This window comes from Dama dama, chromosome 14, assembly GCF_033118175.1.
Source record: "Dama dama isolate Ldn47 chromosome 14, ASM3311817v1, whole genome shotgun sequence".
NCBI classification, from domain to species: domain Eukaryota; kingdom Metazoa; phylum Chordata; class Mammalia; order Artiodactyla; family Cervidae; genus Dama; species Dama dama.
Window position 1 is genome coordinate 62,523,879 of NC_083694.1, and position 23,078 is coordinate 62,546,956.

The 23,078-nt window shown below is 36.1% G+C and overlaps 1 protein-coding gene across 7 annotated transcripts in view; it reads left to right on the forward strand.

The window, feature by feature from the left end:
- SWT1 (SWT1 RNA endoribonuclease homolog) overlaps positions 1 to 23,078 on the forward strand; it is a 99,222-nt gene that overhangs the window by 48,954 nt on the left and 27,190 nt on the right. For 5 of the 7 annotated variants that reach the window (XM_061160929.1, XM_061160928.1, XM_061160926.1 and 2 more), the window contains 3 exons: positions 4,228 to 4,376; positions 8,012 to 8,199; positions 13,874 to 14,005. In XM_061160929.1, coding sequence (XP_061016912.1) covers positions 4,228 to 4,376; positions 8,012 to 8,199; positions 13,874 to 14,005 — 469 coding nt within the window. Of the gene's footprint in view, positions 1 to 4,227; positions 4,377 to 8,011; positions 8,200 to 8,228; positions 8,340 to 13,873; positions 14,006 to 23,078 lie in introns of all 7 variants that reach the window. The other 2 variants (XR_009695844.1, XR_009695845.1) reach the window with 2 other exon arrangements.

Genomic DNA, 23,078 nt, shown 5'->3' on the forward strand with positions numbered 1-23,078 from the left:
CTAAGCTTCCTAGCAGCTAAGATAAAACAAAAGCATTCTATGATGGATATACCACTTCTCTTTTCCCCTGAAGTGTAAACTCTGAAAATGTTTTACATCTTTATAAATTTCCCCAGAAAACTTAAAAGTTCATAATCAATACTTTATGACATATATGTAGTAGATGTTGCATGAATATTTATTTTTTAAAGTTAACTGATTTTTAAAATAAAGATACACATTCCAGGCATTGACCTTTAACTAGAAAATATTTATTAGGGGTATTATTATTAAGGAATGACATATTAGACATGTCTTCAAAGCATTTTAAAAGATACAGAAACAGTGTTCATATCTTTTACTAGGGACATAATTTTGTTGCTTCTGTCAAAAGAAGTCCATAAACCATGTGTGATCTTAAATAAGACTTGGTTTCAAAAATGGGACATCTAGTTGCCATCTTCCATTTGTCTATTTTCCAGGGCTGGGCATTTTTTTTGTGCTTATATGGAACTTAGAGGTAGTAGTCAGTAGTTCTATTTTTCTCTAATAACAAGAGAAGTGAAGAGAGATGACCATTCCTTTCATTAAAAACTCATTTGGAGAATACTCTCCGACATGAATCACAGCAGGATCCTCTATGACCTACCTCCCAGAATGTTGGAAATAAAAGCAAAAATACACAAATGGGACCTAATGAAACTTAAAAGCTTTTGCACTACAAAGGAAACTATAAGCAAGGTGAAAAGACAGCCCTCAGATTGGGAGAAAATAATAGCAAACGAAGCAACAGACAAAGGATTAATCTCAAAAATATACAAGCAACTCCTGAAGCTCAATTCCAGAAAAATAAATGACCCAATCAAAAAATGGGCCAAAGATCTACACAGACATTTCTCCAAAGAAGACATACAGATGGCTAACAAACACATGAAAAGATGCTCAACATCACTCATTATTAGAGAAATGCAAATCAAAACCACAATGAGGTACCATTACACGCCAGTCAGGATGGCTGCTATCCAAAAGTCTACAAGCAATAAATGCTGGAGAGGGTGTGGAGAAAAGGGAACCCTCTTACACTGTTGGTGGGAATGCAAACTAGTACAGCTGCTATGGAGAACAGTGTGGAGATTTCTTTAAAAACTGGAAATAGAACTGCCATGTGACCCAGCAATCCCACTTCTGGGCATACACACTGAGGAAACCAGATCTGAAAGAGACACGTGCACCCCAATGTTCATCGCAGCACTGTTTATAATAGCCAGGACATGGAAGCAACCTAGATGCCCATCAGCAGACGAATGGATAAGGAAGCTGTGGTACATATACACCATGGAATATTACTCAGCTGTTAAAAAGAATTCATTTGAATCAGTTCTAATGAGGTGGATGAAACTGGAGCCCATTATACAGAGTGAAGTAAGCCAGAAAGATAAAGAACATTACAGCATACTAACACATATATAAATGGAATTTAGAAAGATGGTAATGATAACCTTATATGCAAAACAGAAAAAGAGACGCAGATGTACAGAACATACTTTTGGACTCTGTGGGAGAAGGCGAGGGTGGGATGTTTTGAGAGAACAGCATGTATATTATCTATGGTGAAACAGATCACCAGCCCAGGTGGGATGCATGAGACAAGTGCTCGGGCCTGGTGCACTGGGAAGACCCGGAGGAATCGGGTGGAGAGGGAGGTGGGAGGGGGGATCGGGATGGGGAATACATGTAACTCCATGGCTGATTCATGTCAATGTGTGACAAAACCCACCACAATATTGTAAAGTAATTAGCCTCCAACTAATAGAAATAAATGAAAAAAAAAAAAACTCATTTGGAGGATTATTGTGTAATCATAATTTATTGGTCTTTGATCTAGAAGAATCTGATGCCTAATGTTTACTGACTTGTGAATGATATGTAATAGAATTATAAAAATGCCTTCTGCTCTAAAATAATTTTGAATTAGAAAAAATTACAGATAATTTTGTTTATAATCTTTTAATAGTATCCGCAGCTGTTGAATTATACGTGTGTTTAACTTACTGTACCAAGCATGTCACTTTAGATCAATTCATAGAAAATTATGTAGAAAATGAGTAGTAGCTTTTTCTGCCTTCATTTTCCATATTAATTTTCGCCTAAATAATTATTGACCTTATATAAACATTAAATTATTTCAGCCTTGTAGATTTTTTTATGCTTTGTCTAAGTACTGAATTGATCATTGACATTATACTTTTGCCTTAATCTTTAGTAAAGAATTCTTTTAAGATGAAATAAAATGATTAATTCAAGGATTTCAGCCCTATCAAATATATACTACCCTGGAGAAACACCATTAAAAGAAGTTGTGCCCAACTGCCTCCTCTGAGGAGATTTACCTCCTTTCTGTCCTCTGTAGCATCTCTTACCTCTAATTTTCCCACAGGAATTTGAACTAGTCTTTGATTTTAAAAATAACTGAAAGTGTCTTGCAAGGAGATGCACTGTTTGCTTGATAAAAGGGTAGCCAGAATCTTGGCTGTAACTGTCACAGTAGATCAGAATTTCAGAATATTGAGTAATTAATTATGAAAATCCACTTTTTATTTTCATTTAAACTTTCAGGATTTCACAAGCAAATATTTGTTATGTAAGTTATACAGAAAAACTATTTTTTTAACTCATAGTGCCAGTGTTTCAGAATAAAATATAATTTCTGAAGCTGTGAACCTAAAAGAAAACAAAGCAAACACATTGCACTGTGGTTATTTTAAATGCCTTTGAAAACTGTTATGCAGTATTCTATCTTAATAATAGAGATAATTTTTTCTGTTATGAATTTTGGTAATGTTAGAAAGTTGTTTAACTTCATTGTTCGTAACTTTGAATCTTTGAATTATTGTCACCACTTCTCCTAATTGGTTTGAAAATTTAATGTAAGCAAGTTTAGTTCCTTGAGACAAAAATGTTACATCTTTAAATTATTACCTGTAGATTAACTCACTTTGCTAATTTAAGGGGGGAAAATTCTATTAGCTTCTTTTGCCCATAGCTCACTGTTAAGTAGTTTATTTTTCACTGAAATTGGATTGTGTCCAGAGAGAACACATTTTCAATAAATCTGGTATTATATTTCATGTGATGGAATTTGAAGATAAGTCACTCCATGATTACTGAGTTGATTATGAAAGGTACTGCATATAATTTAAGTGCTTACCACCAAAATGTGGACACTGTGATGTCTCAAGAGTAATCTGTATTCAAACAACCTCAGTTTTGAAAATCTGTAGTTTAACTCAGATTTGTTTGGTGATTATCTCTTCTGAAGAGTCTAACATTCTTTCATTTTGCTTTTAATTTTTAAAAATTGAAGTATAATTGGAGTGTAGTTGATTTACAATGTCGTGTTAGTTTCTCGTATACAGCATAATGATTCAGATACATATATATGCATATTCTTTACATTGTGGTTTATTGAAGGGTATTGAATATAGTTCCCTATGCTATACAGTGAGGTGAAGTGAAGTCGCTCAGTTGTGTCTGACTCTTTGCGACCCCATGGCCTACCAGGATCCTCAGTCCATGGGATTTTCCAGGCAAGAGTTCTGGGGTGGGTTGCCATTTCCTGCTATACAGTAGGACCTTGTTATCTGTCTATTTTGTGTATAGTAACTTGTGCATTTCACTTTTACTTCGAAGTTGACCTTTTTGAGGGAAATTTTGGAATCTGAATATAGTCTCAGTATCCACAGGGAATTGGTTCCAGGACCCCTGAGGATAGCAGAATTCTCCATGCTCAAGTCGCTTGTATAAAATGTCTTAGTATTTGTATATAGCTTACGCATATCCCCCTATATACTTTGAATCATCTCTAGATTACTTGTGATACCTAATACAATGTAAATGCTGTGTAAATAGGTGTCAGTGCACAGCAAATTCATGTTTTGCTTTTTGGAACATTATAGAACATTTTTCCCCCAAATACTTTTGATCTATAGTTGATAGAAACTGTACATGTGAAAACTTACGGATATGGAAGGCCAGCTTCACAGAATGCCAGAACCAACTCCAAGAACTTTGTCTAAAACTAAGTCTCATTATGGCTTTTTACACCAGAGAGGTAAATTAGGAGCCTGTAGATGTAAATGTATACTCTCCTTAGATTTCTTAATTATTATTAGACTGATTTTCCAAAAGCATTTTTGTGTTGTATACTCACTCTTACATATTTTTTCCTTCTTAATTTTCTGTTACCAGCTAATAAAGCAGTGGACTTTACAACAATGAAATTCCTGCTTCAGGATTCTAAAAGTTTGCTACATGCTTTTAGTACAAGGTCAAATTATGATGGTATTCTTCCACAGGCCTTTGCTCAAGTGAACAAACTACTCCAAACATTTACAGAGGTAAGATACCTTTAGAATGCATTTAGAGTAATCATATATGTTATAAGAATGTATTTATCAGACAACAGTAGGTAGGAAATTTAACATACTCTAACATACTAAAAGCATTAAGTAAATATTAAGTGAATGGAGACTGAACAATCCTTATTACAAGTTATAAAACACTCATACTCCTATGGAAGCAGTGTCACAGCAGTTCTTGGGATTTCATATTGTTTCATTTATGAATAGAAGAGAACTATGCATTGTTGCTTGACTACTCATTTTTCAGTGCTCCTGACCAGTGGATCACAGCATGCATTAAAATACTTCAGAAATTTTTTTAAGCATGCAGATGCCATGCCCCTTGACTGAGTAAAATTTCTGTCAGTGGTGCCCAGAAGTATTTTTGTTCTTGGTTCATGTTTTATTTTGAAATAATTTCAAACTTACAAAAAAATTACAAGAGTAACATAAAGAATTCACATATGTGTCCTTTACCCCCATTTCCCAATGTTAACCTTTTATCACATTTGCTTTTATTATTTTCTGTCTTCTACCTACCAGTCTACTTATCTATCCAGAATTTTTTTTCTGAATTATTTAAGAGTATTTTGCAGATATTATCCCCTTTTACCCCTAAATATTTCCATATATATATATTTCCTAATGAATAAGGGTATCTTATATAACTAGTATAATTAATCAGGAAATTAATATTGACATAATCCAATTATCTCACCTACAGACCGTATTCAAACTTTACCAGTTGACCTACCAATTTTTTAACAGGTCTCCTCATGTGATTCTTATGCAATCTGCCTAGCACTGATAACTTTTTGCCCCTTTAAAATAACTATGTGAATTTTGTCCCTAGTAATACTATATTTCTAGAGTCTTCTGATTTCAAATCTAGAAAATTCAGGTCATTTTATATGCCTGAAACAGTTCAAAAAACTCAGCATCACAATTACATCGTTAGATATCAATGATACTTTCATCTAATATATATATATATGTGTATGTGTGTGTCGTATCTTTTTTTCCTTTGAGTTATTGAATTGGCCAGGTTTTCCTCTGTGGTTTTTTTCTGGTAACATAGGCCCTGGTACCTATGAAGTAATGAAAGGATTAGATGATACTAAACTTAGTCATAATCACTGAGGAAAGAATTTAATTTGCTTAAGACTAAAAGAAGCATCTTTTTGATAAACTAAGAGGAAATATATGTTATTTCTTGAGGAAAGGATTGATTTAAGGGGTGAATAAATTTCTGGTTTAAGATGATCAAAACATTGGTACTTATTCTTTTAAATGGCAAGTGTGACTTTTAGAATCTTCAGTAGGGAAGAATAGACCTGGGAATTTAGGAGTTGCAGCTTGAGTATTATAATTGAATTGTGTAGGGAAGAGCACATTATCCTTTCCCTCACAGAACTGAGCCCTAAAACCCCATCTTTAGTGAAACAACCATGGTGAACAAAATGGAAAGTTTAGGATACTTACAATCTTAGCAGCCTTTGAATTAAAATTATTGAGAATTAAAAAATTAGGAATGACTGAGATAAAAATGATATCAAGATTCTTTTATCAGTTGGAAACCTAGCCATGGGAGTTTTCTTCCATGAAAAGTTTGATATTAAAATCTAGTGTTGTTTGTCGCATAATTGTATGTCTGTTATATATAGCCCACTTGTAAACATATTGGCTTGTTATTTAGTAAGTTATTTATTCTTGGATCCTGATTTTCTAGTTGTCACATTAGCAAGAGATTCAAGAAGACAAGGGACAAAAAATCTAGTATTCTCTTTAGTGCTTTTCCCTCAACATTAAGCATTAGTCTGATTGTTTGAAACAGCTTGTGTTATTTCCACAATTAGAGCTTTCAAGTATTACTTTATTTTCGTGTTTGAAACAATTCATTGTCTAAGTCAGCCAAGAACATTGTGATTTAGCTTGGGCTTTTAAAATGCACTTTCAATATTTTGTAGAGTGCATCTGATTTATGACCTGGATACTTAGTTATGTGTCACTAACTTGAACAACGAAAAGAAAGAGATTACCTCCAGGAATAGAATATCTAAGTATAGTAACTGTAAAAAAAAAAAAAAAAAAAAAAAAATCCCCCTTATCTTAATTTACTAAGTGTAGAAAGTCAGGAAAAGAGGAATATTCATTATTCATTTGATTCTGAGAAACCAAAATGGAAAGTTAAGTAATGTCATTTTCCAGATTTTTATATAAATGGGGTAGAGGAAAGGATATATATTTTTTCTCTTATGAAACTTTTAACATCATAAAAAAAAAGACTTGACCTTCAAGAATGATAGAATATTTAAAATAAGTGTTTTTAATAAACTTTAGACTTATGTGCCTCAGACTTCCCATCCTGACTAGTTGTGTTTTTAATTTCTGGTTATTTAACCTCTCAGAGCCTTAAGCCCTTCTTTTATAAGAAAGAGTATAATAATCTCTGCCTTAGAACTGTCATGAGAATTAAATTAATATTTGTAGAGTCTAGCACATAGTAAGTGCTATGTAAGTGTTTGATAAAGCAGCCTATTTGTATGTTGCATACACTTCTGTTTGAGAGCTGAGAAAAAGCATTATGTGATGATTAAACACATTTATCTCAAAACAAAATTCATACATTCATGTGTATTTATTAAGTTCATAATTAATGTAAACAGGCTGTTTTCTTCCTTCCTGAAAAGAAATAAAAGGGTAATATTTACCTTTATGAGTTGGAGAGAGAGTATAACCACATTCATAGACTACTAAAGTTCAGATTCTGTTCATGCCTCTTACCAGCTGTGTAGCCCTGCATAACTTATTTATCCTTTCTTTGCCTCAATAAAATGTAGATAATCATAGTATCTCCTTCATAGAGTAATTGTGAGGATTAAATGAGCTAAATAGATATAAAATTCTTAGGAAATTCCTATACATAAGAAATGCTCAGTAACTATCAACTGTTGTTACAGTTTCGGAAATTTCCTTTTTTTAAAATTTGATAAGCATGAAGCTAATGTTTGAAATCATGCTTTTATCAACAAAGGAGACCTAGAGAAATGGAGTAATTTTATTTAACATCACAAAGATGTTATAGACGAGCCAAGTCAACAAACTCAATAAACTCATAGTTAAAAACTTTTTTCCTTTCTATCATATGCATTTTTCACCTAAGTTAATATTTTCCCCCAGGGTGACTTTTTTTTAAGAAAATATCACTTGAATCAATGGTATTGCTTTTTCACACTGTTTAGAAATATGCTCAGATATGTTCTTAAATACTTTTAATTGGTCATGCTATTTACTGCACCATCTCCTTCCATCAACTACCAAACTTCTCAAAAGAGCAGTATATAACCATTGTTCCCATTTCTTTGCTCACTTATTTCTTAATCCCTTACAAGTAGAATTCTACTTCTATACTCTGTAATAAATAAAATGGAAATACTGTTTCATATAAATGGAAAAGAAAAAAAAAATTCAACTCTGATTCTATTCTGGTAATATTCTGTAGATAATCAAGGACAAAGAATAAATAGCACTTCCAAGAAAGGCAGAACATTTGTAATCTACAATTGGCATTCTTTCTTTCTCACTTACTAGTGAAGGACTAGCTGCATATTATGTAATTCTTATTTTCCCAGGTCAAGGCAAAACTTAAGCAAAATTCTTCACAAAATACACCAGGTAAAAGCCAGGAAGATAATTCTCTGATGAAATCTGATAACCAAGAAATCACCGTTTTATCCGGTTCTTATCCTCCCCAAACCAGCAGGCATCAAGAAATCTGGTCTATCCTAGAGAATGTTTGGATTACACTGTATCAAAACAGGTACTAAATTAAGAATTTTCGAGTTTCAGGCTTTTCCATTATTGCTGCTGCTGCTGCTGAGTCACTTCAGTCGTGTCCGACTCCGTGTGACCCCCATAGACGTCAGCCCACCAGGCTCCCCCATCTCTGGGATTCTCCAGGCAAGAACACTGGAGTGGGTTGCCATTTCCTTCTCCAATGAGTGAAAGTGAAAAGTGAAAGTGAAGTCGCTCAGTCTTGTCCGACTCTTAGCAACCCCATGGACTGCAGCCTACCAGGCTTCTCCATCCATGGGATTTTCCAGGCAAGAGTACTAGAGTGGGGTGCCATTGCCTTCTCTGTCCAATATTGCTAGTGTTCATTAAGTAGTGTTTGGGTTGTGAATTTTTTTTTTTTTTTTGACTACAAAGTGTCTTAGTTTTTTTAAAATTTTGTTTGTTTGGTAATTCACTTTTGGTTGGGCTGGGTCTTTGTTGCTATTCGGGCTTTTCTGTAGTTGCGACGAGCAGGGCTTACTCTAGTTGTGATGAACAGGCTTCTCATTGCTGCTTTTTTTGCAGAACACGGGATGTAGGGTGCATGGGCTTCCCTAGTGTGACTTCTAGGCTCTGGAGCACAGGCTCAATAGTTGTTGTACATGGGCTTAGTTGCTCTGCGGCATGTGGGATTCTCCTGGATCAAGGATGGAACCTGTGTCTCCTGCATTGGGAAGTGGGTTCTTTACTACTGAGTCACCAGGGAAGCCCTGGTTTGTGACTTTAACAATATAGTTTGTACTAGATTATCTTATGAGGGCCTTTTGTCAAATTACTTTAGAGGTAGTGCTGCTTAAAAAGGGGCTCAGGATTATCTGGATAGGGTAAAAAATATATGTGGTTAGGTTCTCTTGTTAGAAATTCTAATTCAGTAGCACAGGGCTTCCTTGGTGGCTCAGCTGGTAAAGAATCCACCTGCGGTGTGTGAGACCTGGGTTCAGTCCCTGGGTTGGAAAGATCCCCTGGAGAAGGGAACAGTTACCCACCCCAGTATTCTGGTCTGGAGAATTCCATGGACAGAGGAGCCTGGCAGGCTATAGTCCATGGGTCACAAAGAGTCAGAGAAGACTAAGCAACTTTCACTTCACTTCAGGACTGAAGCTGGACTAGTGCTTCTGTCTAGATGATTCAGATGTGAAACTGATGAGAATCATTGCTAAATATGTTAGATCGTTTGCCAACATGTCAAAACCAATGAATAGTCACCAGGAGTGGCTAAAGAAATTAGCAGGATCCAAAGGCTTCTGAGAAATAAGATGCAAAATAATGTAAAGAAAACATCAGTCTGGATTAGGAAAAATTCATGTAAAAATTTTTTTAAAGGTAAATACTTAAGTGGATTAATACTTTTGTTACTTTCATATACATAAAGTATTCTGGTCTTAGTAAAATGAAAAGATAGAGACCATTTGTGAGTAGGTCTTTAAATAGGTTGCTGGAGTAACTTAAAAAATAATCAAAAACAATTGATTTAAAGTAGGCCAACACTCCCTTCCATAACTTTCCTCAAGCCCATAGTCTTTATGTAACTAGGATGTCGGTCATACTGTATGCCTGGTAATGTGATCTCGGGTTGAGAGCCCGTTTTGTTATTTTGAATTAAGAGCCTCTCTCCATTCTAGTTGTTTACAAGAGCAGTAAAGTGATCTTAGCATTCCATTTAAACATCTGTTCTCATTCAATTATAGATTTAGGACTGATTTTTAGTCCTTGACTATAATTTAAAATTTTCTGAGACAAATTATAGTCTTTTATACTAAAGAAATAACTATATCTGACATGTGAGGTTAAAAAAAAGCAATATTTAAAATTTTGTAATCTCATATAAAGCAAAGATTTTGTTTGTCCAGTCTTAATGTATTTTTAATGTTGTGGCTTATATGTTCTTGTTAGCAGAATATTGTATATACAGAACAGAGATAATCACTTTGAAACCTAAATAGTTTAATACAATATTTCAGTTCAGTTCAGTTGAGTCATTCAGTCATGTCTGACTCTGCGACCCCATGGACTATAGTACACGAGGCTTCCCTGTCCATCACCAACTCCCAAAGCCTGCTCAGACTCATGTCTATTGGGTCGGTGATGCCATCCAACCATCTCATCTGTGTCGTCCCCTTCTCCTCCTGCCTTCGATCTTTCCCAGCATCAGGGTCATTTCCAATGAGTTAGTTCTTCACATCAGGTGGCCAAAATGCTGGAGTTTCAGCTTTAGCATCAGTCTTTCCAATGAATATTCAAGACTGATTTCATTTAGGATTAACTGGTTGGATCTCCTTGCAGTCCAAGGGACTCTCAAAAGAGTCTTCTCCAACACCACAGTTCAAAAACATCAATTCTTCGGCACTCAGCTTTTTTTATGGTCCAACTCTCACATCCGTACAAAACTATTGAAAAAACCCTAGCTTTAACTAGACGGACCTTTGAGGGCAAAGTAATGTCTCTGCTTTTTAATATGCTGTATAGGGTGGTCATAGCCTTTCTTCCAAGGAGCAAGCGTCTTTTAATTTCATGGCTGCAGTCACCATCTGCGGTGATTTTGGAGCCCCAAGAAAATAAAAATCTGTCACTATTTCTGTTGTTTCCCCATCTATTTGCCATGAAGTGATGGGACCGGATGCCATGATCTTAGTTTTCTGAATGTTGAGTTTTAAGCCAACTTTTTCACTCTCCTCTTTCACTTTCATCTAGAGGCTCTTTAGTTCTTCTTCGCTTTCTACCATAAGGGTGGTGTCATCTGCATATCTGAGGTTATTGATATTTCTTCTGGCAATCTTGATTCCAGCTTGTGCTTCATTCAGCCCAGCCTTTCGCTTGATATACTCTGCTGCTGCTAAGTCACTTCAGTCGTGTCCAACTCTGTGCAACCCCATAGATGGCGGCCCACCAGGCTCTGCCATCCCTGGGATTCTCCAGGCAAGAACATTAATTAGCAGGGTGACAGTATGCATCCTTGATTTACACCTTTCCCGATTTTGAACCAGTCTGTTGTTCCATGTTCAGTTCTAACTGTTGCTTCTTGACCTGCATACAGATTTCTTAGGAGGCAGATCAGGTGGTCTGGTATTCATCTCTTTAAGAATTTTCCACAGTTTGTTGTGATCTACACAGTCAAAGGTTTTGGTGTAGTCAATAAAGCAAAAGTAGATGTTTTTCTGGAATTCTCTTGCTTTTTCAATGATCTAGTGGATGTTAGCAATTTGATCCTTTTCTAAATCCAACTTGAACATCTGGAAGTTCTCGGTTCACATACTGTTGAAGCCTGGCTTGGGGAATTTTGAGCATTACTTTTCTTGCATGTGAGATGAGTGCAATTGTGCAGTAGTTTGAACATTCTTTGGCATTGCCTTTCTTTGGGATTGGAATGAAAACTGACCTTTCCCAGTCCCGTGGGCACTGCTGAGTTTCCCAAATTTGCTGGCATTTGAGCACACACTTTCACAGCATCGTCTTTTAGGACTTGAAATAGCTCAGATGGAATTCCATCACCTCCACTAGCTTTGTTCGTCGTGATGCTTCCTAAGGCCCACTTGACTTGTGCTGCAGGATTTCTGGCTCTAGGTGAGGGATCACACCATCGTGGTTATGTGTGTCATCAAGATCTTTTCTGTATAGTTCTGTGTAGTCTTGCCACCTTGTCTTAATATCTTTTGCTTCTGTTAGGTCCCTACCATTTCTGCCCTTTATTGTGACCATCTTTGCATGAAATGTTCCCTTGGTATCTCTAAATTTCTTGAAGAGATCTCTAGTCTTTTCCATTCTATTGTTTTCCTCTATCTCTCTGCATTGATCACTGAGGAAGGTTTTCTTTTCTCTCCATGCTATTATTTGCAACTCTGTATTCAAATAGGCATATTTTTCCTTTTCCCCTTTGCCTTTGACTAAGTGAAAGAACATTAAAGCAAAAACAATATTTAAGATATTTTAATCTTTCTTACATTTAGAAAACATTTGACTACTTTATGTACTTTAGAACTGACCTATAATATACATACATTTGTGTTGGATGCTACAGAGCTCTTGTTAATTTCTGGATAATATGCTTTATGTTATAGTCCTTCAGTAAGTGAAAAATGCTTATAATTACTTTATCATTGTATAGTTTTCAAAGCTTACTTCATTGTTTCCTGTGCCTGATTGTGTACCAGAGTCACTGTAGAACTTCTCAACATATTCATGTTTGAGCCTTTCACATAGAGATGTTTATTTGAAAATCTGGTAGACCCCATGCATTATTTTTCATATAAATACTCTGAGTACTTATGGTGGTAGCGTTTAGTCGCTAAGTCGTGTCTGACTCTTTGCAACCCTTTGCACTATAGCCCGCCAGGCTCTTCTGTCCATGGGATTTCCCAGGCAAGAATATTGGAGTGGGTTGCCATTTCCTCCTCCAGGGGATCTTTCTGCCCCAGGGATCAAACCCTTGTCTCCTGCTTGGCAGGCAGATTCTTTACCACTAAGCCACCTGGGAAGCCCTAGAGCCCTTATGCACAACCTTAAGAGGCTGGGATTAGCAGCTGTAAGCTTTTATATAAGGAAAGGATAAACAACATGGTCCTACTATGTAGTACAGTGAACTATTATTTAGTATCTTATGATAAACCATAATGGAGAAGAATATTTAAAAAATTGTGTACATATATATGTATAACTGGATCACTTTGCTATACAGCAGAAATGAACACAGCATTCTGAAGTAACTATACTTCAATAAAAATACTGAAAAATAAAGTGACAGAAATTTATTCAGTCACAGTCTGAAGACTAGAAAGTCTGAAATCCAGGTGTCTGCAGAGTTGGTTCTTTTAGGAGGTTCTGAGGGAGAATCTATCCCATGACTGTCTCCAGCTTCTAGTAGCTGCCAGCAGTATTTGCAGACGTATCACTCCAGTCCAGTCTGTGCGTTTGTCTTCACATAGGGAAGTGTCTACCCTAATCCAGTATGACCTCATTTTAACTTAACTTACATATGCAAAACTCCTATTTTACATAAGGTCACACTCTGAGGTTGTGGGTGAACATGAGTTTTGGGGTGGGGGAGGCAGTGTTCCACCCATACAGCATATGCTTTGCGTTTTTATATGGTTGTTTTTATGTTATATGAGTACATTTTGTTTACCTTAATTTTTCTGTTTCATAGATGGCATAAGCATCATCTTAATAGTTATTTGATATTTCATCAGGTAGCTAATTTACTACTTAACACTTTTTAAAAATATTACTGTACATTGAGGTAGTTATTAATTGTGCCTGTTTCTAAAATTGGAATTATCAGAGCAAAGTGTATGAACATTTGTAACATCCAGTTTCAGCAAACTCTACATCTGATGTGTGATTTTTTTTTCTTCATCCTTGTATATGGGAGTACGGTCTGTACTTACGTACTGACTTGAATATGGATTGATAGCATGACTTCCCTTCTATCTCTTATGGTCTCACACAGTTTTTACCATATTACTTTCTCTTTAACCTATATAGTTGTTGACCCCTATTCTTTGCATGAATGGTAGTCTGGACATTTCTTTTATTTCTCATTTAAACAGATTAGCATTATGAGCAATAAGTTATAAACATTATTTTATACATTAGAAGTAGAAATACTTGAATTACAGTAAATATGAGTGTGTACCTATGAGCATTTTTTCTTCTTTCTATTTTAGCATGGATGTGTTTCAAAGGTTGGATTCAAATTCAACTCTGACGTCTTCAAAAATAGCATCATTTGAAGAAGCATTTGTATATCTTCAAAAGTTAATGGCAGCTGTTAAAGATATTCTGGAAGGAATTCAGAGGTAAATACTACTTAATTTTAAGATTTCATGTATTTCTTACTTTACTCTTTCTTTTAGGGTTATCAGCTTTTTCAGAGTTGCTGGGAGTCTTCCAGCAAGTTTCATAAACTAATAGCTTTTAGATTGAACTCTTCTCCCTGTTGCAAAGAATGCCTACTTCAGTTGATCATCTGGACCACAAAAATGTATCTACTTTTTTCCTTTCTAGAAAAAAATTGGCTAGATTGTAGGCTTCATAAGGAACTTTTCTTTACTGCATAACTGTAGCTCCAAAAACAGTGCTTGACACATAATGTTCAGTTCAGTTCAGTTTCTCAGTCATGTCTGACTTTTTGCAACCCCACGGACTGCAGCTCACCAGGCTTTCTTGTCCATCACCAACTCCCGGAGCTTGCTGAAATTCATGTCCATTGAGTTGGTGATGCCATCCAACCATCTCATCCTCTGTTGTCCCCTTCTCCTCCTGCCTTCGTTCTTTCCCAGGATCAGGGTCTTTTCTAATGAGTCAGTTCTTTGCATCAGGTGGCCAAAGTATTGAAGTTTCAGCTCCAGCATCAGTCCTTCCAATGAATACTCAGGACTGATTTCCTTTAGGATGGACTGGTTGGATCTCCCTGCAGTTCAAGGGACTCTTTAAGAGTCTTCACCAGTACATAATGGGAACTCAGTAATTATGTGTTGAATCTGTGTGAGTGCTCAGTCGCTCAGTTGTGTTGACTCTTTGCAACCCCTTGTACTGTAGCCCACCAGGCTTCTCTGTCCGTGGAATTTTCCAGGCAAAGAATACTGACATGGTTTGCCATTTCCTCCTCCAGAATAAAAAGTAGTATATGTTAAGGTAATTATCACTGCCCTTTAAAAGAAAAAACATGCTAATATTTGTTAATATGGTTGATTTCATCCAATACAGTCTTATAGTACCTCAAACTGAGAAAGTTTGAGGAGCAACTTAGTCTTTCGGTGCTTTGAGATTTAATTCATATGTGATTACTAAATATTTATGAAGTATATAGAAAACATAGTTCTGGAAAGGTATAGAATTAACCATGCCATCTTTGTAGTGTGAAGTCAGATGTTTTCTTTCATGACATTAAAGGAGAATACTTGCAGTAATTTTTTTTAATATACCAAAATTGCTTGACCTGAATTAGACATACAGCTTGCTCTCAGAAGAATGCTGTTCTTTACCAATTAAAAAAACAAAACCAAAAGCTGATGCGATTTTATGAAGTCAGAGTTTTAAAAACTTGGATTTTTAAAACAATAGCAATTTTTGATTTTGCTTATTTCTTTTTAAGAGTTTTTGGAAACATCATCTAATTAATGCACAAAGCATTTGTACCTCTTTTTGGATCACTTGGCTAATATAATTCTTAGAATGAAAGGTTACCAAAGCTTTTTGCTACTCTTAAGTTACTAATGACTGAAGAGGGGACAGAACCCAAGTTAAATATCATCTCTAAGTGCACATAGGTTTTTTTTTTTTTTTATTTAAGGCAATATTACATAAAAGTAGCTCTATGAAGAAGAAATAGTTCTGATTTTAGCTGTGTAAAAGATGTTGCACATGCTACACTGCATAAAAGCCATGCTTGACACATTACCTTCTCTATAGAAAGTAGAAATATTAATCTGAATTCAATTACTCAACAAATGTTTATTGAGCACCACCTCTGCTTGGCATCATGTTAGGCTCTGGGGAATCAAAGATAAATGAGAAGCAATCTCTGACTTCAATGAACTTGCAGAAATAGTGCTAACAGTCACATTAAAACAGATAATTACAATAGAGAGTTACTAATGTTTTAATAGGAACACAGGCAGTGGAGGGAGGGAGGGTTTGGCAAAAGATGAGACTGGATGGAGGTTAGAGGGAAATGTCTTTTCAGCTTCATAAAGCAGTTTCCCTTTATCCTGTGGGCTGGTGTTTCACACATGCAGAGCTGTTCTGTGCCATGACAGAGAAAAAGCTATGGAAATTCTGTGTACTATATTACCCACTGCGGAAATCGCTGTACATCCTCCGGTAGGTTTTATGGACTTTGCTGTAGAGAACCCTTCTTAATTTTAGAAGCTTTAAACATGTTGTGCTCTGGACCCCACCCCAGAGATTTTGATGGGATTGGTCTGAGGATGTGCCTGGCTATCACAATTTAAAAAATTTCTCCAAGTGATTCTAATGTGTAGGCAGGTGTTGAGGACCACTAGCCAATGTGCTTAACCACTTGTTGTCAGAGTATAGGCACAGAACCAGCCTCATCATAGCCACCTGGAACTTGTTAAAAATGCAGATTCTCAAACCCTGCCCTGCCTACTGAGTTGAAAACTCTGGGAGTAGGGCCTAGTGGTCTGTGTCCTGATTCTGTGCACACTAAAGGTTGAGCACCAACGGGCCTAAGTGGGCCAATTGGCCTAAGTGGCCAATTATAATCACTTGGGAGCTTAAAAAAAGAAAAAAAAGGCCAGGCACTAACCCTAAACCTATTCCGTCTGAATTGCTGGGAGTGGGACCTGGGTGTAAGCATTTTTGTTTACTCCCGTGGTGATTCTCATGTGGAGTCATGTTTGAGAAGGTGTAGCGTGTACTGCTTTCAAAAACCATATCTAAAGAAATAAACACTAGAATTTTAAAGCTGGTTGAGTTTTGTTACTCTTTACTCTAAGTGTACATACCTCCAGGAATAAGGAAGTATTAGTTGCTCTGCTGGTTTTCAGCATGTGACCTGTAGTAAATTGTCTTGAGCCTCAGTCTCTGTCTATAAAAGAGGCATAGTGATGCCTTCCTAGAGCTTTTCATTAAGTTACTGTGCTTCAGAAATTGGGTATTGGTATAATAAAGCCAGTGATTCTCTGCTTATTAATGCAGAGTTCTAGATCCTGTCTCAGACTTACTGAAATCACTTCAGTATCTGTAGATATTTTGTAGAGAAGAAAAGTTGTATTTTTAACAAACTTTCCAAGAGATTTATATGCAGTTGGTACAGGAACACATTAAAGAAATTAATCCAACCTCCTGTAGTAAGTATATCAGAACTTTTTGAGCTACCAGTAGAGGGCATTATGAATAAAAAGTTTGCCGATTTAAGCATTCATTAATCAACAGAAGCTACTGAAATTGCAAGGTTTTTTTTTTAACTGTTCAGACAATGGACGTTTGAATCAAAATGTATTAAAAGTTAATAATTATATTGTTTTGTCAAGTGTTATGTGGTCTTAAAATCTTTTATTTTATTTAAAAAAATTTTTTTTATTTTTTCCATTTATTTTTATTAGTTGGAGGCTAATTACTTAACAATATTATAGTGGTTTTTAAAATAAGTTCAGTGTAAACATTGAAAAATACACTCAAATTTGTAATGACTGCAAATTCGTTAGCATTTTGTATGCTTGCTAAAATGAATTAGTTTCTTTTTTTTGAGATATATGTTCAGTGAATATATATCAGCTATGTTTCTTTTTATTGTGCTGTGCTAAATCACTTCAGTTGTGTCCAACTCTTTGCAACCGTATATAGACTATAGCCTGCCAGGCTTCTCTGTCCATGGGATTCTCCAGGCAGGAATACTGGACTGGGTTGCCATTTCCTACTCCAGGGGATCTTCTTGACCCAGAGATTGAACCCACGTCTCTTATTAGAGCAGAATCATTTATGATGTTATTTTAGGAACTGGTAATAAATAACCTGTTAATCAAGTCCTTCAGTTAAAGAAGCAAGTGAAAATGTGTTTGTTGAACTGAGTTTGTAGCTGCCTTCGCTGATGTCATCTACCCTAGCTAAGCTACTATTTCTTTTCTTAGAATAACTCATGCCTTCTTCACATGATGTATGTGAAAATCTTTTTAAACTGTAACATATTTATAAGTGTTAGTCTTTATTTTCTCTTTAAAGCTGAGATGTTTAATTTGAAATGTTTAACTGTATATTTTAATTTTGATAGAATTCTAAGCATCATTATGGTGAGTTAAGATTGAAAATATTGGTGTTAGCAGTTGTCCACACAGTTATATAGTTGGGTGCAGAATACCTAATTTGGTAAAAGTTGAAGGAATGGGGATATTGTTGATTTCTGCACTTTCTGCACACTTCTTTCTTGGATAGGAGAGTGAACTTAAACTTATTTGGTTTAGAAATTGCTTTTTTCTTATCTTTCCTTTTATTTGTATACAAGGTTAATTTGAGGACTTTTGTTAATATTTTCTTATATAAACACTAGTGAACCAGTCAATATTCTTTCCATGTAGACAAAAGTTTTGTAAGATTTATTTTTTAGGTCAGTACTGTCTAGTCTCATTTTATACTTTAGTGAATTTATGTCTAGATTGGTCAAGTCATTCTCAAGATAACAAAAACCTTTTGCTTAGGATATGAAAATTATAAAGCTTCACTTGGAGTGAAAAATTAGAGAGTCATATGGCAAATACTAGAAGTAAGAAAACTTCTACTTATACATTAATCAAAAAACATTACATGTCCTGTGCTTAAATTGACACCTCTACAAAGTTAACTAAACCAGTCATGTAATGCAAATCTGAGGCATACTATAAATGTGTGCAGCTTCAACCTGAGAGATAATACTCAAAATAACAATGAACGTGTGTTTTTGTGTCTATGAACTAGGTGGTGATCTGCCTAGTTTAGAAGCTGAGGAGAGGACAGGGGGAGAGTGAGGCTAGGAAATTGTAATCTGCCTGGATTTTTAATCATATAATCCACCTTATTTATAAAATAAGGTTGAAATTATTTAAAAAAAAAACAAACCAACTGTAGCATTTGAATTCAAAACTGTAACTAGATCATGCTCAAGTGTGTATATTCATTTATCACTTGGTTTAATATGTAAAATTCTGTATTTCTGTGTCAATTTCATGAACTCTTGATTTCTCGCTCATGTATCCATGGGTGAAGTGGTTGAAATAATGAATGTTTTCTCAGTCTCATATTGGAATCTTATGGGAGAGAGTTATAAATAACTTGGCACTTTGTACAGAGGAAGGAATTTTTTTCTGTGATGGGGTGTCCAAATTTTAATTAATTTTTATCTCTTAAGCTTAGATTTTTTTTTTCTAGCTGTCATATTTGGTTTTGTGGTTTTTAAATATAGACTGAGTACCAAATGGTGCCTTGGACACAATCTTATCTTGTATGGGCATTCATTTGTGATCACAGAATATGATTTTGGAAAAAGAGACTTATGCTTGAATTTAGGAAAGGAAGATGACTAATTTTTATCATCTTCAAATGCTTAATAATCTTCAAAACCTTTGTAACATCCATTACATTCCTGTGGCTTTGGTTTGAAATACTTTATAGAGCTGGTTTTCTAAAACAATTACAATTCAGTCATGAAGCTTGGGGTTGTGTGTGTTACTTACATATTTATTTTCTTATTAAGTCTCAAAAGAAATAATTTTCCTATTACTCTCTTACTCCATTTTAACATAAGAACAAAATATACACTGATATAGCCATGCATAATTCCAGGGATAAAGAATCCTACAATTACAGCAGTTTTTTATATCTATCAGAGAAGGAAATGGCAACCCACTCCAGTATTCTTGCTTAGAGAATCCAGTGGACAGAGGAGCCTGGTGGGCTGCAGTTCATGGGGTTGCAAAGAGTTGGACATGACTGAGCGAGTAACACTTTATATCTATCAATCCTAATGATTTAGTCTTCAAAGAGTATGGAGTTGTATTTGAGAGAAAATTTTATTAACTTAATGTTATCTGTTTTGATAGCCGACCTGAGATTTTAGAAAGGTTATTTAGAAAAGATCCTTCATTTGACACAAAGATAACATTCTTTAGGCTGTTTTATAGGTTAATTGCTGAAACAAAAGTTTATTGAAAGACATGTGGAAAATAAAGACCTAAAAATTAGTGACTTTTCAGCATCTCAATTCATTGCTGTGGGTAAGATGTTCACTTCAGTCCAATTTAGTCAGTCAGTCGTGTCTAACTCTTTTTGACCCCATAGACTATAGTTCAGTTCAGTTCAGTCGCTCAGTTGTGTCCGACTCTTTTGATCCCATGGACTGCAGCATGCCAGGCCTCCTTGTCCGTCACCAACTTCCAGAGTTTACTCAAACTCATGTCTATTGAGTCAGTGATGCCATCCAACCATCTCATCCTCTGTTGTCCCCTTCTCCTCCCACCTACAATCTTTCCCAGCATCAGGGTCTTTTCAAATGAGTCAGATCTTTGCATCAGGTGGCCAAAGTATTGGAGTTTCAGCTTCAGCATCAGTCCATCCAATGAATATTCAGGACTGATTTCCTTTAGGTTTGCCTGGTTTGATCTCCTTGCAGTCCAAGGGACTCTCAAGAGTGTTCTCTAACACCACAGTTCAAAAGCATAAATTCTTTGGTGCTCAGCTCTCTTTGTAGTCCAATTCTCACATCCATACATGACTACTGGAAAAACCATATATTTGACTAAATGGACCTTTGTTGGCAAAGTAATGTCTTTGCTTTTTAATATGATGTCTAGGTTGGTCATAGCTTTTCTTCCAAGGAGTAAGCCTCTTTTAATTTCATGGCTGCAGTCACCATCTGCGGTGATTTTGGAGCCCAGAAAAATAATGTCTGTCACGGTTTCCATTGTTTCCCCATCTATTTGCCATGAAGTGATGGGACTGCATACCATAATCTTTGTTTTTTGAATGTTGAGTTTTAAGCCAGCTTTTTCACTCTGCTCTTTCATTTTCATCAAAAGGCTCTTTAGTTCCTCTTTCCTTTCTGCCATAAGGGTGGTGTCATCTGCATTTCTGAGGTTATTGATGTTTCTCCTGGCAATCTCAGTTCCAGCTTGTGCTTCATCTAGCCCGGCATTTCACATAATGTACGCTGCATATAAGTTAAATAAGCAAGGTGACAATATACAGCCTTGACATACTCCTTTCCCAATTTGGAACCATTCCATTGTTCCATGTTTGATTCTGTTACTTCTTGACCTGCATACAGACTTCTCAGGAGGCAGGTAAGGTGGCCTGTTACTCCCATCTCTTGAAGAATTTTCAGCAGTTTGTTGTGATCCACACTGTCAAAAGCTTTAGAGTCATCAGTGAAGCAGAAGTAGATGTTTTTCTGGAATTCTCTTGCTTTTTCTATGATCCAGCGGATGTTGGCAATTTAATCTCCAGTTCCTCTGCCTCTTCTAAATCCAGCTTGAACTTCTGGAAGTTCACGGTTCGCGTATTGTTGAAGCCTGGCTTGGAGAATTTTAAGCATTACTTTACTAGTGTGTGAGATGAGTACAATTGTGTGGTAGTTTGAGCATTCTTTGGCATTGCCTTTCTTTGGGATTGGAATGAAAACTGACCTTTTCCAGTTCTGTGGCCACTGCTGAGTTTTCCAAATTTGCTGGCATATTGAGTGCAGCACTTTCATAGCATCAACTTTTAGGATTTGAAGTAGCTCAGCTGGAATTCCATCACCTCCATAGCTTGGTTTGTAGTGATGCTTTCTAAGGCCCACCTGACTTCACATTCCAGGATATCTGGCTCTAGGTGAGTGATCACACCATCGTGATTATCTGGGTCATGAAGATCTTTTTTTCTATAGTTCTTCTGTGTATTCTTGGCACCTCTTCTTAATATCTTCTGTTTCTGTTAGGTCCCTACCATTTCTGTCCTTTATTGAGCCCATCTTCACATGAAATGTTCCCTTGGTATCACTCATTTTCTTGAAGAGATCTCTAGTCTTTCTCATTTTATTGTTTTCCTCTATTTATTTGCATTGATCACTGAGAAAGGCTTTCTTATCTCTCCTTGCTATTCTTTGGAACTCTGTATTCAAATGGGTATATCTTTCCTTTTCTCCTTTGCTTTTTGCTTCTCTTTTCTCAGCTATTTGTAAGGCCTCCTCAGACAACCATTTTGTGATTTGGCATTTCGTTTTCTTGGGGGTGGTTTTGATCACTGCCTCCTGTACAATGTCACGAACCTCCATCCATAGTTCTTCAGGCACTCTGTCTGTCAGATCTAATCCCTTGAATCTATTTGTCACTTCCACTGTATAATTGTAAGGGATTTGATTTAGGTCATACCTGAATGGTCTAGTGGTTTTCCCTCCTTTCTTCAATTTAAGTCTGAATTTGGCAATAAGGAGTTCATGATCTGAGCCATAGTCAGCTCCTGGTCTTGTTTTTGCTGACTGTGTAGAGCTTCTCCATCTTTGGCTGCAAAGAATATAATCAGTCTGAACTCGGTATTGAGCATCTGGTGATGTCCATATGTGGAGTCATCTCTTGTGTTGTTGGAAGAGGGTGTTTGCTATGACCAGTGCATTCCCTTGGCAAGATGATCAACTGTTGATAAAAAAAATTTTCCTTATGTAGAGTGGAGAGGTTTATCCATGTATAGGTCTGACCTACTTTTTTGAGGCTTGGCCTCTCCGTATGTGTGTGGTGCATTTAGGTACTCAGTCATGTCTGACTGCAACCCCATGGACTGTAGTCCTCCTGGCTCCTCTGTCCATGGGTTTTCCAGGCAAGAATACTGGAATGGGTTGCCATTTCCTCCTCCAGAGGATCTACCCAACCCTGGGATCGAACCCACATTTCCTGCTTCTCCTGCATTGGCAAACGGATTACCACTGAGCTACCTAGCCTTAGATAATTAGACTTCACCTCCTCTCCCCTATTAGAGTTTCCACAACTCCCCAGATATCAATGCACCTCTTTATCAAATTTTTCATGTACCCCATGTCCTGTCCATCACCAAGTGTATCAGTCAGTATATGAGAAAATAATACATCTTTTATTTTAAAATGAAGGCTTTAGTTGCTTCACCCTCCATGCCATCATTTTGCACTTAACTTTCATAATTTGTTTCATATTCAGCTCCCTAATTTTGAAACACTTTTAGGGCAGGAACTTTACTTACTTTCTTTTGTTTGTTTGCTTTACTTTCCTATATTTGGATCTATACCTGTATCATACATGGTAGATAGTAAAAGACAAAAAAAGTGGGGGAACTGTCAAATAACTGAGTGAGTATAGTCTGTCTGGTGGAGGGCAACTTTTTTAGGGCTAAATGGTTCTGATAGTACTACATTATGACAGTAAATGAATA